The sequence below is a fragment of the Miniopterus natalensis genome, chromosome 1 (assembly GCF_054644295.1).
Source record: "Miniopterus natalensis isolate mMinNat1 chromosome 1, mMinNat1.hap1, whole genome shotgun sequence".
In the NCBI taxonomy this organism is placed as follows: domain Eukaryota; kingdom Metazoa; phylum Chordata; class Mammalia; order Chiroptera; family Miniopteridae; genus Miniopterus; species Miniopterus natalensis.
The window spans coordinates 82,370,048-82,389,795 of NC_142081.1; the positions used below are offsets into that span (position 1 = coordinate 82,370,048).

The 19,748-nt window shown below is 38.9% G+C and overlaps 1 protein-coding gene across 1 annotated transcript in view; it reads right to left on the bottom strand.

Annotated features, from left to right (window-relative positions):
- The window catches only part of CAMK1D (calcium/calmodulin dependent protein kinase ID), a 365,679-nt gene that overhangs the window by 133,650 nt on the left and 212,281 nt on the right, over positions 1–19,748 (bottom strand). The window contains exon 3 of the mRNA XM_087823615.1: positions 13,380–13,454. Within this exon, the coding sequence (XP_087679741.1) occupies positions 13,380–13,454 (75 nt within the window). The remainder of the gene's footprint in view (positions 1–13,379; positions 13,455–19,748) is intronic.

Genomic DNA, 19,748 nt, shown 5'->3' on the forward strand with positions numbered 1-19,748 from the left:
TCCTGTGACTCAATGGTCCCTGACCACTGGAAACTTAGATTTAAATGGGTAAACCAGGATATAATCCCAGAAAAATAACTGTACCCGGACATGAGTACACTTTAAGGGTTCTAGACCTCCTTCCTCAGATCTCTTCCCAACGACCCCCATTCGTCCTCCAGAACCCAGGCCCCACTAGATGTGGCTCGGACATGCCCCTCGAAGCCCTTCTGCTGCACCCAATCACCTGCTCACCCTCTGTCCTCCCACCTCCCAGGCCCCCTGATCTTCCTGCACCTGCTGTTCTGTGGCCAGGATGCTCTTTTTCTAACAACCACACGCTGGGCCTGGTACAAGATAAAAATGTATGTTCCTTGTTCAAAACGCTGGGAAAATTTTTCTCCGTATCTGCTACTGTCTCTCACTCAAACTGCCGTGGTATTTTTTATCTGTTCTTCAATGATCCACTCCCTTAGTCATAGGGATATGCATCTGTGGGGTGAGCACAGGCCCCCATGGCACCTGAGGTTCCAGACCACATTGGTATACTGGGTGTATGCATCTGACAAACATCCCCATACTTGTGCCCAGGTCCCCACCAGGTGGGAACAGGGGAGTGGGCAACTGAGAATCTGTCCTGGGGAGGCGGCCGGAGGTGGAACCTGACATGAGCCGGGGCTCCAATCCCCTTGGACTTCACTTATAAAACACAAATTCAAAGACTAAACTATTAAGGCTGTTTAGATGGCAAGTGCAAAGCATTAAACTCCAAGTGTGGGGCCCTTCTGAGTTTAGGGCTCTGTGTCACACACATGAAGTCAGACCTGGCCATTTTGCTTATTACCTCACTTCTTTCAGGTCTCTGTTCAAATGTCTCCTTATCAGAGAGGTCTCCCCTGGCCATTTTGTATAAAGTAGTAATCCACCCACATACCTTCCAGCTTTGGTATCCCCCTCACTCCCTTTGAATTTGTCTCAATAGACTTTATCACTACCTGATACATACTTGTTTATGAAGTTCATTGTTTGTAGGCTGTCTCTTTCTTCTGCTGTGATATAAGCTCCATAGGGGAAGGGAATTTATTATATTCATTGCTGTATTCCCACTGGTGACTAATGCCAGACATAACTTAGAGGCTCCATAAGCACTTGCTGGGTAAATGAATGGATGATTATCATAATGCATAATGACCATGACAGACAAAAATGTCACAGAATTTCAGAAGAGTGAATTCTCTGGGCTGTGGCCCCTGGGATCACAGAAGGTGTGCAGCTCACACTTTCGAGAGGAGCAATTATAATCCATAATGATTGCTTTCTTCCAGGTTTGCACAGGGAGCTCTGGGTCACAGGGTAGGCCCTGATAGAGAAGACACCCTTGGGTGGAGAGAGCTTAGGACTTAGTCAGATGGATATGCTGGGTGTGGGGCAGGGTGGGGCTATGCTCCTGGCTGAAGAGCTGGTACAAAGACAGGCATTAAGAAGCCTGGGTGGGACCTGAAGGGTTTAATCTGGTGCTTTAAAAGGAAAGAGAGGGTGTAGATGACTGACAAGAATAGAAAGAGCATTAAAGAAACTGGGAAGACATGAGAGAAAACCTGAGGCAGGAACATCCATATCCTATTTGCAGAGCATGGGGAAACGGGTTTGGTTGAAGCAGAGAGCCTGTTTCTTTTAATAAGTCATCGAATGTAACTGCAGTTCAGGAGCATCTCAAACCAGAATGTCTAATCTAAGATAGTCAGAAATGTATGACTGCGTAGGCACAAGCCTTAAGTTGTTATCTACTAGGGAACTAGAAGCAACAAAGTCAGTGGTGATATCTTCTCTATTTTTTCTACAAGCTCAGCTTGCTGACTTTAGGGTATTACATGTACCCTTAAATCAAATATTTGTACAACATTTAAGTTAAAAATGGATAATTTCTGAAATTGATGTTTCATATTCTAAGCATGACTCTACTCTTTATATGTATTTTTATGATTTCTCAAATTTAAGTATTAGTGACTAAATCTTACTTACTAAAATTTTACAATTGTTCATATAATGTGTAGGATTTTAAAATTGTGCATAATTTAAAGAGCTCATTTAAAATGTAAAGAAAGATGTTAATTTTTATTCAAATTGGATAAAACAGGTAAGATGGTATTTAGAAAAGCATTGTGAAAATCATTTAGACAAAAATGATTGTATGAAAACATGGTTATAAAAAAATCAAAACTGTTACAAAAGACAAAGAAGGGCATTAATAAAAGGGTTAGTTCACCAAGAAGATACAGGCCCCAAACATGTACCAAACATCAGAGCTCCAAAATAGATGAAGCAAACATTGACAAAATTGCAGGGAAAAATTGACAGCTCTATAAAAATAGCAGGAGACTTCGGTACCCAATTTCCCGTAATAGATAACCAAACGAACAAGATGGGTATGGAAACAGAGGGCTTCGACAACACTCCAAATTAGACCTAACACACATACGGAGAGCATGTCACCCAACAACAGAACACATTTTTCTCCAGTTCACATGGAACATTCTCCAGCATGTTAGGCAGCAAAACAAGGCGTAATAAATTTTTAAAGACTGAAATCATACAAAGCATCTTTTCCAATCCTGATGGAAGGGAACTGGAAATCAACAACAGAAGAAAAACTGGAAAATTTCACATACACCTAGAAATTAAACAACACACTCACAAACAGCCAATGGGTCAAAGAAGAAATCACAAGGTAATTAAGAAAACAGCTTGAGGAAATTGAAAACACAACATACCCAGACTTATGGGATGTAGCAAAAAAAAAAAAAGCTAAGAGGAAAATTTATAGTTGTAAAAGCTTACATTAAAAGAGAAGAAAGATTTCAAAAACTATGATTGCATCTTGGCAATTTTATATGGTTGAACCTAGTAAAATTGGTTCATGATTATATTGGATCTTGGCTTTTCTTCTTTCTTTACCTTCTTAACTCTCCCAGCCCTTTACATCTCAGTAGGTTTTCCAGGGGCAGGAGGAGCATAAAAGGTATACTAAATAATTCGCCTTGAGGACGACAAAGTGGCAGCAGTACTGAGCTAGCCTCTGCCAGCATCTCCAGCCATATCTCCCGCAAAGATGTCACAGTCTTCCATCCCAGCCAAATCTGTCCCCAAAGGACAAAACCCTATGCAGACTTAACCCCCAAAGATGGGTCCCAACAGACTGGGTGCCTCTCATATGGAACCACCTGTAGATTGAATCTCCCTGAGATTGAAACCCTCACAGACTAGACACCCCACAAACTAAAACCCTCGCAAATGGAACAGCCAACAGACTGACCCTCACAGACTGACCTCTCACGGACTGATTCCCTCACAGGCTGAATCCTCATACACTGAACCCTCACAGACTGACCCTCACAGACTGCATCCTCACACAGTGACCCTCACAGACTGACCCCTCAGACAGAACCCTCCACAGACTGACTCTCCACAGACTGAACCCTCATAGTCTGACCCTCGTAGAGTGAATCCTCGCAGATGGAACCCCCTTCAGACTGACCCTCACAGGCTGAACCCTCACAGACTGACCCTCACAGGTGGAACCCCCCACAGACTGCCCCTCACAGACTGAAGCCTCATAGAGTGACCCCTTAGACTGAACCCTCCACATACTGACCCTCACAGACTGAACCCTCAGACTGAACTCTCACAGACTGGAACTTTCAGAGACTGATCTCGCCACAGCCTGAGCCCATCACATTCCACACAGGCTCCTAATTGCCTCTCTTTGTACCAGCCCTTCAGCTTGGATCACAGCCCCCACCACATCCCTCCCCCAGCACATCCATCTGGTTAAGTTCCAGTCACTGTCCACTCAAAGGGTGTCTCCACCAGGCATTCCCTCTGACCCACAGGTTCCTGCACAAACCCTGAGGGGCATGGTGGTTGTGGGTTACAACTGTTCCTCCACAGAGAGAGCCCCACTCACTATGCCTTGTGTGTGTCCTCCAAACCCCTTCCACTCACCCAACACTGAATAAAAGTCACAGGCCCTCTAGCCTCTCAATTAGTGTCTATTGTGAACAAAGATAAGATTTTGGTAATTTATATGTAAATTTATTAAGGTCTCACAGTCAGAAACACTTTCTTCCTCATTATTATTTATGCTTGGCTACTTACAAAAGATTTTCTATTGGGAGTAATAATTTGTGTTCTAATTAAAACTGTTTCTGGAAATACATTGTATGAATTATGAATACAACATCCACATGAAGGTAACACTGGCAACCCCCACAAACAGGGAAATGTTCAAAAGGCTTCGTGCACAAGCCAGTGGAGTAAATAAACAGTATTTTCTCTTGGAAGCTATGTATATTTTCATCTTTGGACTACTCAGGAGTCAAATTAATATTCTTTAAAGAAAGTGTGTGTTTTTTGTGTGTGTGTTTTTAAAAATATATCTTTATTGATTTCAGAGAGAGGGAGAGAGAGAGAGAAACATCAATGATGAGAGAGTCATTGATCGGCTGCCTCCTGCACGCCCCCGACTGGGGACCGAGCCCACAACCCAGGCATGTGCCCTGACCAGGAATTGAACTGCAATCTCCTGGATCCTAGGTTGATGCTCAACCACTGAGCCATGCCCGGGTGGACAGAAAGTGTGTTTAATCGTTGGTTTTTCAAGCTCAGCAGGTAACTAGTAGTACATATCTTAATGCTAACAGGGAATGAAAGGGATATCGGAAATATTTGTATCTCACGTGGAATATGCACAATGTAACAAATCACAATATTGATAAAACACACTAGTTCATACTTGTCCATTCCTTCATTAATTGAAAAAATTATTTAAGAAACAAACATGATCACTGCTGTGATGAATTTAGATTGCTTTAATGATTTCCTGTGATATCATTTAGTTTACTTTCTTTTTCCCCCTCACAAACCACTGAAAACTACAGGGCATTTTCTAGTTTCAGCTTTTAAAACACTCATTGAGCCCTACGTGGTTTGGCTCAATGGTTGGAGTATTGGCCCCTGAACTGAAGGGTCCTAGGTTCAATTCCAGCCAAGGGCATGTACCTTGGTTGCAGGCTTGATCCCTGATCCTGGGTGGAGCATGTGCAGGAGACAACCAATTGATGTGTGTCTCCCACACTGATGTTTCTCTCTCTCTCCCTTCCACTCTCTGAAAGCAGTGGAAAAAGTATCCTCAGGTGAGGATAAAAAAATAATAATAATAATAATAAATACTCATTGAGTCATAATTGATAAGTGTTTCCAGGTAAACTGAACTATTCACATTAATATTCCCTACAAGATTTTTTTCCTAGAAAATGTCATCAGTGTATTAGATTATGTTGGTTAAGCGAAACCACTTCGCTTTTTGGCTTGGATAAATGATCCAACCTTTCTGTTCAGAGCCTTCATGTAAAATGGAAATAATGGTTGCTCCTAAGTTTGTTGTAAGAATTAAATGAGTGAATTAATGTTAACTAGTATTCCTTGTATATGTAATCATATTAATTGAACACATATTAAGTGTCTATCATAATATACAAGCACTGTTCTAGCAGAGAACAAAGCAGAGATAAATTTTATGATGGTGACAAGTCTTATAGACAAAATCAAAGTTGGGGAAGGAGACAGGAATGAATGGGTGTGGTAGAAGATGCTGGCAGGTTTATTATTTCATACAGCGGAACTGGGGAATATCTCAATGAAAAGGTGACATTTGGCAGAAATTCTAATATTTCTTTCATTCCATGAGAGCATTAAGATATCTAAAGGAAGTGTTCCAGACTGAGAGATGAGCAGGAACAAAGGCCCATGGGGGTGCAAGCTATGTGTGTGTGAGGAACAGCAAGGGCTGCAGCTGAAGGAAATAATGAGAGGAGTAGGGATGGTGTCCGAGAGGTTACCAGGGGCTTATCACAGAGTGACCTGGAGACTGCTGTAAGGACCTGTTGTTTTACTCTGAGATAGAAAGCCAATGGGAGTTTTCACCAGAGGCATGACAAGATCTGGCTAATATACTGAGAAAGAACAGTGCAGTAGGGAAAGGTTGGGGAAGAAAGATAAGCCTTATATATGAAAATATCTCGGACCAGAGTGGTAGCTGTGCAGATGACAAAATGGCTGGATTCTCAGTATAGTACCAGGTTGGTGACCACAGAGCTTGCCAATGGATGGGATTGTAGGCACAAGAGAAGAAGATGAGTTAAGGACAACTGCGGGGTTTTGACCTGAGCAGCTGGAAGAATGGAGTTGCCATTTGTTAAAAGAGACAAACAGCAGGAGAAGCAGATTTTGTGGAAAATTCAGAAGTTTATTTTGGATCTGATAAGTGAGCGATGCTTATTACACAGTGAAGTGAAGCTACTGAGCAGACAGATATAAAGCCTGGATTCAAGGGAGGGGTTCAGGCTAATGATATAAATGCAGGAGTTACCACAAAAGGAAATTTAAGTCTTACTGAAAATATAATGTAATTCAATATGGAATATCATCTCTTTATTTAAAAAAATTAATTCTGATGTGTCCTTTGAATTTTATCAGCCTGAAGTGTATGCAAAAGGGGAGGTATTATGAGCATGTCCTTTCTCATCTCCAAATATATGGGCTAGTATTCCACAAGTAAAGTTAGATGAGAAATAAATTCTAAACAAATGTGCTCTTCATTTGTAACTTATCCCAATGTCATACAATCTAAAGAATGTTACCAAAAATGGCATACTGAAAAAATATATATTTGTCAAAAACCCAAGTAAAATTTAAACACAGAATCCTATAAGCAATCAAATCTCTTTTGCCGTAGCAGCACAGAAAAATACATGCTACAGTACTCAGAGTTGAAACAATTAGCTAAGTAATAAAATTAGGGTGCTAAGCGCCCCCTATTATATCTGTGTGTCAGTGCCCATGGCAATGTTTCCTAGGAAACCAAAAATCTCCCAGGCACAAATATTGTGAAATATAGTCTCCCCAACTGTTGTGTTCAAGATCTTCTCCAAGTATTTAGAAAGCAGGCACTTTGTAAGCTCTTCCAAAAAACACCCAAACCCATTTTCCACTGACCAAAGATATGGGGATCTCAAGAACAAACACTATTAAGACTTGTCAACAAAAATAAAAACACAACAACAAAAATAACAATAAAGTCCACGAAACTTTCCAACCAAATCAAATATTTTCCAAACATTATATTGTGATACATCAAAAGTTTTCTGTCACTGCTCCCCCCACTTTTTTTTGCCATTGCTTTTTAAGAATCTCACTGATTTAGACAATCAATGAAGAAGAGAAAGGAATACAAGTGAGGCCAATTTGAATTTTCAAAATATCTGACATGAAACATTTTAAAGAAATATATGACATTAAGTGTACTTATACTTAATATTGAGAGCTAAATTATCAAAGTTTTGCCAAACAGAATTCTCTTGAGGACCAACCAGAATTAATGTAAATTGCAGATGACATGGCTGTTTCTTTAGAAACTGCTAAGAAATCTAGAAAACAACTACTACAACTAATAAGTGAATTTAGCAAGGGCATAGGTTAACGCACAAAAAAATCAACCACATTTTTGTATAACGGCAACAAGCCACTGGAAAATTAAATAAAAACCCATTTATAATAAGATAAACAATATTTCAGAATAAATTCAACAAAGATATGGATGACTACACACTGAAAAATATAAAGCATTAAGAGAAATGAAAGATCTACATAAGTGAAGCTATTTTATCATGTTTATGGATTGAAAGGCACCACTTTTTAAGTTGTAAATTTTTCCCCAAAGTTTTATACAGATTCAAAGCAATTCCAAACAAAATTCACAAAAGCATTTTTGGGGAGGAAAAAAGGTAATTCTAAAATGTATATGAAAATGCAAAAAATCTAGAATACCCCAAGCAATTTTAAAAAGAGAATAACAAAGTTAGAGACTTATACAAGCTGATTTCAAGGCTTACAAAAAAGTTGCAGAGTGGTACTGACAGAAGGACAGACATATAGAGTCATGGAATAAAACAATGAGCCCAGAAATTAATCTAACCATATATGGTCAACTGATTTTTCACAAAGGTGCCAAAGCGATTAACTGAGGGGAGAAAAGTTCTTCCCGACAAATGATGCTGAAAATTGGATATCCCTATAGTAAAGTAACCATGCAAAAAGAATACCAACCTTCCTTATCTCACACCATATTTAAAAATTAATTTAAAGTTGATCTTGAAATAGACCTGAGGGGCAGGTGCAGGGTGGAGGGGGTCAATGGAGGGGGGAAGGAAAGGGGGACATCTGTAATACTTTCAAAATTAAAGATAATTTTTTTAAAAGCAAATACATTTAAATGAAATGCTAAAACTATAAAACTTCTAGAAGAAAAAAATAAATGCAAACTTGGGGTAGGCAAAAACTTCTCATGCAAGACACAAAACGCACAAACCAGAAGAGAAAACAAATTAATAAGTTGGAATTTTTTACCATTAAAATGTTTCTTATTCAAAAGGTACCATTAAGAATTAGGTGATGGTTTCTTAGATATTACACTAAAGCATAAGTGACAAGAGAAAAAACAAACTGTACATCAACGTTAAAGACTTCGGGGCTGCAAATGATACCATCAAGAAAGTGAAAGGAAAACCACAGACTAGGAAAAAATATTTGCCAATCATATGTCTAATAAGGGACCTATATAGAGAATATAGAGAGAGTCGTATAGCTCAAAAATAAAAGTCAAATATCCCAATTTTAAAAGAGATACATTATTTTAATAGATATTTCTCCAAAGATGATCTGTAAGTGGACGAACCATAATGAGGTAACACTTCACACCCAAGAATGGCTATCAACTAAAAGATAAAACAAGTATTGGAAAGGATGTAGAGACATTGGAATCCTCATGCACTGCTCTTGGGATTGTAAAATGGTGCAGTCACTTTGGAACAGAGTTTAGGAGTTCCCAAAAATGTTACACATGGAGTTACCATTTGACCCAGAAATTCTACTCCCAGGTATACACCCAAGAGAAATGAAAACACATGTCCACACAAAAAATTTGTACATGAATATGCCTAACATCATTATGTATAACAGCCAAAAGTAGAAATGGCCTAAATGCCCATCAATTGATAAATGGATAAATAAAATGTGATATAACCACATAATGAAATATTACTTGGCAAGCCAGAATAACTACCATCAATAAATCAAATGACAAGTGCTGGCGAGGGTGTGGAGAAAAAGGATCCCTCATGCACTGCTGGTGGGAATGCAGACTGGTACAGCCACTATGGAAAACAGTATGGAATTTCCTCAAAAAATTAAAAATGGGACTACCTTTTGACCCAGTGATCCCACTTCTAGGAATATATCCTAAGAATCCTGAAACACCGATCAGAAAGAATATATGCACCCCTATGTTCACAGCAGCATTATTTACAATAGCCAACATCTAGAAACAGCTCAAGTGCCCATCAGTAAATTAGTGGATAACAAAGCTGCGGTACATTTATACCATGGAATATTATGCAGCTGTGAAAAAGAAGGATCTCCTACTCTTTGGGACAGTATGGATGGACCTAGAGAGTATTCTGCTAAGTGAAATAAGCCAGTCAGTGAAACACAAATATCACATGATCTCACTTATATGTGCAATCTAATGAACAAAATAAACTGAATGAACAAAACAGTCCCAGAGGCATGGATACATGGAACAGACTAACAGATCCCAGGAGTGAGGGAGGTGAGGGAGATTAGAAGAGATTAACCAAAGAACATATATGCAGATAATAATGTGGACACAGATAATAATGTGGCAAAGGCCTAGGGGGTGGGGATGGAGGGAGACAAAGGAGGAAAAATGGGGCACATCTGTAACAGTGTGAACAATAAAAACAACTTTTAAAAAAGTAATGAAATACTGATATGTGCTCCAACATGGATAAACATGGAAAATATTATGCTAAGTAAAAGAAACCAGTCACAAAAAACATACACATTGCATGATTCCATTTACGTGAAACATCTAGAGTAGACAAATACACAGAGACAGATAGTAATTGGCTGCCAGAGGCTGGGGAAAGGGAAGATTCGAGAGTGACTGCTAATGGGTACAGGGTTTCTTTTAGGGGGACGAAAATGTTCTAAAATTAGGTTGTGTGATGACTTAAAACCCTGTGACTAATAAAAACCACTGTAGTGTACATTTTAAATGGGTAAACTGTATGGTGTGTGAATTATATCTCAATAAAGCTGTTTTTAAAAGGGCACCATTAAGAAAACAAAAGAAGCAAGCTATAGAATGGAAGCAAATATTCATATTACATATATCTGACAAAGAACAGAATATATAAAGAACACTTGCAACCTACAATTTGATGGTAAACAATCCAATAAAAATTAAGTAATAGATTTGATTAAACACTTTACCAAAGAAGATATACTAATGGCTCATGAAGACATAAAAATTTAATTGACATCATGAATCATCAGGGAAATGCAAACTAAAACCACTATGAGATACCACTGCACTCCCATTAAAATGGCTAAAATTGAAAAAACTGGAAGTGTCAAGTGTTGGTAAGAATGTAAAGAGCAGGAACTTACACTGCAGATGAAAATGTAAAATGGTAAAACCACTTTGGAAAACTGTCTGGCAGTTTCTTAAAAAGTTCAAAATAACATCGCCTATATGGTTCACTCATTCTACTCCTAGGTATTCACCCAAACATACACCCACCCACAGAGAGGCTTGTCCATGCATGTTGACAGTAACTTTATTCATAATAGCCCCAAACTGAAAACAACCCAAATACCTACTAACGGGTAAGTGGATAAAATGAGAATTATCTAGAACAAGGGAATACTGCTCAGCAATAAGGAGGAACAAATTACTGATCCATACTACCACATGGATGAATGTCAGTAATCATGCTGAGTGAAATAAGCCAGACATGAAAGTGTACATGCTATATAATCCCATGTATACACTATTTTAGAAAATGCAAAAGAATCTCTACTGAGTGAAAGTGGACCCCTGGCTGGCTGGGATCAGAGGTGAGGGAGGGACAGCTTCAAATGGCCACAAGGAATCTTTTAGACTGATGGAAATTTCCTGTTCTTGATTGTGGTGGTGGCTTCCTGGATATGATTCGTCTCACATTCATCGCTGAATTGTTCAGTTTAAATGGGTGCAGTTAATTGTATGCAAATTATAACTCAATAAAGCTGGCTTTTTATATAATAAGGAGAAACAATGAAAAAAAATTCGTATCAGTTAAGTGTATAATTAGCATGTCCAGTGTTTATGTAAATAGTGCCTCTGAAATGTTTAACCATGCAGTTAGTTTTTTCCTTAGGTGCTTTAAACATCACCTCTAGATATGGATTTTGTGATTAATTTGCCTGACAAACCTCACCCAGTGCCCCCCAAGAGTTCATTCCAGCACCATTCCTCTCTGCATTAATACAAATTCTGAATGAATGTGGTCTATATTAAAGATAATTGCAAAAGAGTATAAAGTGTGATAGAAAAGCTCAGTGAGGGATGGGGACAGCTGTGCTGACAGTGTGACATCCAAACTTTGTTCTAAGGTTCATTCTGTTCCAAATTCTTATATGCTTTCATGCCAACCAATCTTTACATAAACTTCTGCTGGTAAGTATACAGATGGTCCCTGACCTATAATAGTTCAACTTACAACTTTATCTGCAGAGACATACTGATGAAAAAAACAGTCTGCATTGAGGACCTACTATTTATGGCAGACCGTTTCCCACACATTTCTCTTATTCAATACTCACTATAGCACCCTAATATTAATATTATTGTGATCCCCATTTTTTTCCAATCAAGGCAACTGATATTCAGAGAAGTATAGCTATTTGCCTGAATTCACCTAGCTAGTAAGAGACAGAACTGAGATTTACATATTTGGGGTACTTTCTAACTGATTTAAGTGACAGTTCCAACAGAGAACTAAGGTATGAATACTTTTTTTTTTTTATTACCAATAAAAAAGCATACATTTAAATACACTACTGAAATTGTGTAGGGACTTTTCTTGTCACCAGAATGTCATATTCTTCCCACTGGGCAGTCAATATTTGGTGGGAAATTGATTCACCTGCTGCTTAAAGCATAAACTCTATACAAAACAAAGACACATGAGCTTCTGGGGATTGCCCCCTGACTGGGGAGAGCTGCCAGCCTCTAAGAAGAACCATAAATGTGGCAAACTGTAAAACAAACAGGATAGCAAAGAACTAGGAAAGCCTGCACTTAGGCAGTTGGGAGTTGGCATGAAACCAGCAGTCAAAACTGCTTCCCTGCCAGGCTCATGGCTAACAATAACACAAATCTGAAACTGCTGGTCACCACCACGATCCCCAGATAAGGTGTTGTTTAAACATTCATAAGGAAAATAAAAGAACAGATAAAAAATAAATTGTTAGACTAACCCTCAAATTTTCTAAATACCTTTGACAATCCAAAGTCTGAAAATCATAAATAATAAAATTTCAGTATACATTCTGACCTTCAACAAAAGTCCTCTTCAGTCACTCAGCTCAATAATATGTTATTTCAGAATTTATTTTCTCAGGTCATGGTTAAAGTATAACACTCTTCCACAGTTTCCATCACTTAATTCTAATAAATCTAGTCCTGGACTACTCCTAGGAATTATATCACTTAGAGTGAAGCATTTGTGTGAGGGGGGAGGCTAATTTCAACTTACATTTAAAAATACATGTTCAAGTATAGTTGCTACCTGAATATTTAGCTTTCTCATTTCCTCCCCCTTCTGGTAATCTCCAGTGTTATTAGAATGCAGACATACTATACTGGGGTGATAACTGTCAAGGTCTAACTCCAGTTATACTTTTCTTATTCTGGCATGAACTCCGGTTTAGTCACATGTGTGTTTATCTGCCAGCAGAGTAGAGGGAAAGGACAGAGCACACAGCTGCCATCTGCTGCTCCCTCCCAAAGCTGCCCTAGAAATGAAGACAAGGGTAGGAGTTCCTCCTTGAGAGAAGAGCAGAGTGTACTTCACAGTGGGCCCACAGAAGGGTTTTCAGGAAGCAGCATTTGGAACTTCCACATTAAAAGCAAAACAGTCATCCTGAAGGTAGGTGCACCCTGCAAATGGTAGCACTGAACCCCATTATGGAAACTTCAGATTTTCAGACTAACCCAGCAGCTACAGGCAAGACCAAGTGAGGCCTGCAGCCTCCTGTGTTCAGCCAACTGTCTTTAGTTGGGTACACACATCTCCAATGTCCAACAGCCTTCACCACTCCCTGTTTTGTTTTGTTTTTACCTGGCCCACTACATTAGTTAATTTTACCACCTAGCCTTGTAGGCATTTGAGTTTGCAATCCCTGGTCAACACTCATCAATTTAAAAAGGTACTTACAGCTGCATGACCAAGTACAAGTGATTTGGGCTTTCATAAATGTCTTCCAGGGCCACAATGTTTTCATGCTTAATCCTGAAAGAAAAAAATGAAATACACACACTGAATATTAAGTATGAAACATGGAAACTTTTAAAAACAGGTGTCATTATACCAAAAACTTCTAAAAGTTAAAAAACAGGCCCAAGCCCAGCCAGGCGTGGCTCAGCAGTTGAGCATCGACCTAGGATCCAGGTGATCGGGATTCGATTCCCGGTCAGGGCACATGCCCGGGTTGTGGGCTCGATCAATGACTCTCTCATCATTGATGTTTCTCTCTCTCTCTCCCTCTCCTTTCCTCTCTGAAATCAATAAAGATATATTAAAAAAAAAAAAAGGCCCAAAATGGAGTCACTTGTGCTGAGCCCCACACCAGCAAACCAAAACTTAATATCTAATCTAATTGCAGTTACAACCCCCAGGAATGTCATCTTAACTGGTCAGTCTGGAACTTTCTGGTTGACACAAGAGGTAATCTGCTACATAGTCCCCTTTTGTGTTGCATAAATAAGTTACCTAAGTCCAAAACAATCTGTTATTTTCCCCTTCTGCCTATAAAACACTTCCATTTGTACCGCTCCTCAGAGCTCCTTTCTACTTGCTAGATAGGATGCTGCCTGATTCATGAACTGCACAATAAAATCAATTAGATCTTTAACATTTACTCAGTTGAATTTGTTATTTAACTTAACACAAACTCCTTAATGTGACATTTAAGACTCTTCACAATCTTGTCCCTGAACTTGTTTTTAGACTTACTTCCCATTACTCTTCCTCTACTCTCTGCTCCCCTTCATTCCTTCCCCAGGCTCTGTACCCTCCAGTGTAGCAATACAGGATTCACTACTGTTGCCTCACATGTATCCCAGCCTCCTTGCATTTCTTCATATGAATCTCAAAAATGGACTAAACCTGGCAAAAACCTAGCAAAATCCCATTAACTTGCAGGGAGAATTTAACTCTCCCTCTTCTGTAGTCTCCTAATGGTGTCACAGACTGGCCTATACAGTTCATTGTATGCAAATCCATCCCCATCAAAGGTGAGATGTTCCAGGGGACAATTTCATTGTAAAGTTGATGACTCCAGTGTAGGCAAAGGAAAGTCAGACTGACCCCTCACTGAGACTCTAGTTAACACCACTACATTGTCAATTCAGTACCCCAAGCAAACTAGGCAGATGCTGTTCAAAGTGTGGTTGTCAAACAGGCAGGCCTAGCATCTCCTGGTAACTTGTTAGAAATGCAAATTCTCAGGCCCTCCCCCTACCAGACAAAATCAGAATCTGTAAGGGCAGGCCCAGGAATGTTTTAATAAAATCCTCAGATGATCTGTGTGCACCAAGTTGAGTGAGAGAAAATCTGTATTAGGTCAGTGCTTCTCAAAGGAAGTGTGCACAGGGATAACTCAAGGTCCTGGTTGCACATGCTGATTGAGCAGGACTGAGAGTGTGCATGTCTAACATGCTCCCTGGAGATGCTGGTGCTGCTGGTCTGCAGACCACACTGTGACAGCAAAGTCCTAACTACATAATCAAGGGAGAGAAAATCAGCCTAATGCTAGCCCTGGAACTCCCCATTAAGTGCAGTTTCTGCTCAGAGTGTAAGGTCTGATATTTAAAACATTTGAGAGGAGAATCATTTCATCACTCTGAGCTAATTAGCTCTTACCACAAGCTTTTCACTGAAATTATTGCTGAACCACCTAAAAGCCAGCATTTAATGAACAGATTTTTGGGAACCTTTATAAGCAGGGACTACATCTTACTCATTTTGTTTTTCCTTTGTACCTCTATCGATCTGCTAAATAAATGTTTCCTGTATGAATGGGATTTAAAGGTTGTTGCTATTAAACAGCAAAATAATTATTTAATTAGGGAAAACAGAGGCAGTTTTCCTCAGTGTGAGATGTCTGCTTCTCAAAAAGAAGTTTCCAAGGTGGAACAAACCAGAATATTATCTTGCCTTTGAGCAGATGAAAGAAGGAAACAAAATAGTTAACCTAACCAAGTGGTGATGCTTTGATTCCTGCAGCTGTTTTTAGTCAATGCAGTTGTTTGTAGGAGCTGAGATGATACATTATACTAAATTCACCTTTCATCTGATTCAAATGCATAAGCCTAATTATTTGTTAGCACTAGTTACTGTGATACCTGAGCAAAATGATACCAGCAATATGTTACATGAACCATGTAAACTATGCCACCAAGGAAACCAAGACAGATTAATTTGGGACTGCCCAGATCCTAGATGTCTGTAAATTATCATTATTGGCTATAACTGAAAGAATATCACCACAAAAAGTATAAGCATATGGATGTTCCCTTTCATTCATGATTTAAAATTTGCCATTGGAATCAACCACATGGGCACAAATATTTTCTTTCAGTCAGTTGAGTTAATTTGGGGGTTGGTTAAGAGCGTAGACTTGTGGGAAAATGCAAGGAATGTGATTTATATGTAGGGTTGTCAGGTAAAATGCAGGGCACCCAGTTAGGCTTAATTCTGGATAAACAATGAATACTTTTTTAGTATAAGTGTGTCCCAAATATTGCGTTGTTGTTTATCTGAAATTCAAATATGATTGGGCGCCCTGCAAGTTTTCATGTGCTAACTCTGGCCATCCTAATTAACATGAATCACAGTCGATGAGCCTCTACAGCAGGCTTAGAGATCTGTCCCTATGGTGACAGCTGCCCTTGGAGGTTGAGCCAAGAGGCAGTTTGAGCCTTGGACTACAGCTATTAATACAGATTCAACTATATACAAAGAATCAACTATGTACAAAGCACTTGCCAGCCAAAGCAGGAGACTAATAAATTAAGAATATAACCCCTTCTTTGGATACAGGAGATGGAGAAATTAGCCTATTTACCCTGCCATGTCTTACATGAGTTCTTATAGTGGCTGGAATGACTATTACTATTCTAACTATTCCTCTTATTCTACTAACTATTCCTCCTAACTAATGAATCAAGTAATCAAGCAATTGTCACTTACTGACGTTCTACTATGTTTTGGGGAGAATACAAGAAAAAATAAAATACAGTTTTGTCCTCAAAAAAGCTCATCACCTAGATGGAGAGATCCATGAAGCAATTAGCAATGAATTAAATGCTAAACTGTAGAATTGGTGCTAAGTTCAGAGAAAGCAAGGCCCTGTCTGGGTCAGAATTACAGTGAAGACCTCAAGAAAATAATGGGAGTCGAGCTGGGTTGAGAAATGTTTGAATAAGCACACTTCAGAAATTTTAAAGAAATCCTAAAATGGCCCCTTAAATGTCTCTTAAGAAAAGTGTTTTACTTAACTTGTATATGTTAGAACATGATAGGGAAAATATTCTGGCCTCCCACAGCTGTTTTCAGGTACTTTATTCCACCCTCAGATTCCCTAAGATATACAAACACCAAACTTCAAATTTTTTTATCATATTTTAATACCTAGGTTATCTTCACAAAAGACAGATGAATATCCATAAACAAGCCTTTGGATGCCCACCATGTACCAGGCACAGTACTGGGCATCACAAGAGACACATATCAGCCTTGTGAAGTTCACACAGGTGGGCATCCAGCTGCAGCTAGGACACTTCACAGGTGGTCTTTCCTAAATTTACTGGAAAAACAGCCTCCTTATAATTAGCAGTGACTCCTGGGAGCAACATAGAACAAGCTTACGCCCTCTTCTCATATATCCTGCAAATATTTCACAGATACAATATCTCTGCTTAATCTCAACACTGACCAATCCTCCTCCCACATGATTTATATTCCTCATCATGTTATTGCCACTCTTGTTTGTCCAGACTATATAGCATTCAGAACGAAAAGTAATGATCCCAGTATAAAATATAGCATCAAGAACGGGGGATTAGCCCTGGTCAGTGTGGCTCAATTGGTTGGAGTGTCGTCCTGTGCAATGGAAGGTCACGGGTTTGAGTCCTAATAAGGACACATACCTAGGTTGTGGGTTTAATCCCCGGTGAGGGCATGTATGGGAAGCAACCAATTGATTTGTTTCTCTCGAATCAATGTTTCTCTCTCTCCCTTCCTCCCTAAAATCAATAAAAAATAATAATGAGGTATTAATAGAGTAGAACTATTAACCATTATGAGGTGGATATTACATTTTTGCAAATAAAGCCTAACATTAGTTTCTTTTTTTTTTTTAGGCAGCTGAACAACTGTTGGCATATAAAGAATATAAGCTCCATGGAGGAGCGGATATTTGACTATTTTGTTCACTACTGTCTCCCCAATGCCAAGAAGAGTGAATGGCTGGTAGTATTTTCAATATATATTTGATGGATGGATGGATGAAAAAATATTAAGCTTAGGATCAATTAAATGAGATCATTTTTACCTAAACTTCTATCAAACAAGATCTCCTTTCTTATTCAAGTTTGATCTTATTTTTTTTAAAAATCCTCACCCAAGGATATGCCTTTCATTGATTTTAAAGAGAGAGGAAGGGAGAGGGGAGAGAGAGAAGAAAGGAGGGGGGGAGAAAGAGAGAAACATCAATGTGAAAGAGAAACATTTGCCTACCGTATGTGCCCCCACTGGATGCTCCAACCAACTGAGCTACACTGGCCAGGGCACTCAAGCTTGATCTTTTGAGCTTAAAGTCTTCACCTTTAGCTTCATTAAATTCAGCTTTTTTGGGTTCCACGCAATGTTCACATGATCAGAAATATTCTGAATTTTTATTCTCTCATCTATTATATTTACTGTCCCTCTCAACTTATGGCCATCTGCATATTTGCTTGGAATGCATCCATCCTACATGCCTTTATCCAAATTCCTAAAGTCTTCAGTGGGAAGGTTATATGTCAGAGCTCCATAGTGTTCTACCAGAGGCCCCATCAAGATAACTAAGACATTAATCAGCTGGATTCAATTGCTGCCAAGTTGCTAACCCAACAATACTGTCATCTAGCCCATATTTTATCATCCTCTCTATCAGAAAACAATCAGGTCCTTTGCTAAATACTATTTAAAAGGGAAATGGATGCTTGAAAAGATTTGTTCTTAGTAAACCCATGGTGGCTCCTAGCAACCACTATAGTCTTTACTACATGATCACTAACCATCTGCTTGATTAACTGTTCCAGAATTTTACTGTGCATTGAAGTCAAACTTCCCAGTCTATACATGTAATATTCTTAACCTTTTTTATGTTTGGGAAATTTAGCAACATCTCTTATATTGATTCTCCAACATTTCAACTGTGACTCTTCTGTGATAAGTGCAATTTCCTCAGCCCCCTGGGATGTAACAAACCTAAATCTAGTGATGAACTACTTTTATAACTTTCTTTAGGCCCTGCTTACCTAGCTGTTTTATATATGCCATTATCGAGTGTTAACTATGTGTCAAGACTGTACTAAGTATTTTTAATGATTTCATTTAATACAACAATCCTACCAAGCAGACACCATTCTCCCCACTTTCAAAAGAGGACAACTAAGACTCCAAGAGGTTAAGTAAGTATTCCAAGGTCATACAACTAGTAATTGGAATTGTTGAGATTCTAACTCCCAAGCCCATCATTAAGCACTTACACTATAACTTCATATCAACTAAGTTATAATAAGAATATAGAAGAGTTCATACAAATTCAGACTTATTTGTATAAAATTGTAACACCTAAGGTCAAAGTATTAAATTTCATAACTAACAATACAATATCTACTTCCAGGGGTGCGGAGAGTTGTAGAACTATCTTAAAACTTAGTGGAAGCTCTCAAGATATTTGGTTATAAACATCCTGACAGATGAAATCCCAGTGGGTCAAAGTGAACCAGAGGAAGAGAAATTCAGATGCAGAAGGAATAGTTGGGAGTCCAGAAATTATCATTAGAAAGAGACTTCCTCAGCCCAGATCTGCGAGTGTCATCAAAGAGAGAAAAAAGTGGGTAGAGGCAAAGGTCAGCTACAAGCAAATGGAAAACTGAGGTTCTGCTAACCTTGTACAGTTTGATAGCTAAATCCCCGTAGATCTGTTTTCAGTCTTTCCAAAGCATGGCCTAGAGGACCTCTGTACATGAGGAATGTTCACCCCCCAAAAGCAATGTGCAGAAATTCAAAGGAATAATGTCACTAAAAAGCAACTTGAGGTGATGAAAAGAACCTCACTTAACTTTAACCACTTACCATCTACCAGGCCCAAAGTAAACATTAGCTGATACATCTATGTCCAGAGGATAAATGGTTCACACAGCAATCTACACCAAAGTCTCCATAATCCCCCGAAATGTACAAAAGAAGTGGATGGAGGGAAGTAGGCCCAGGCAGAGAGAGAGAGAGAGAGAGAAAAGTTGAATGGAAAAA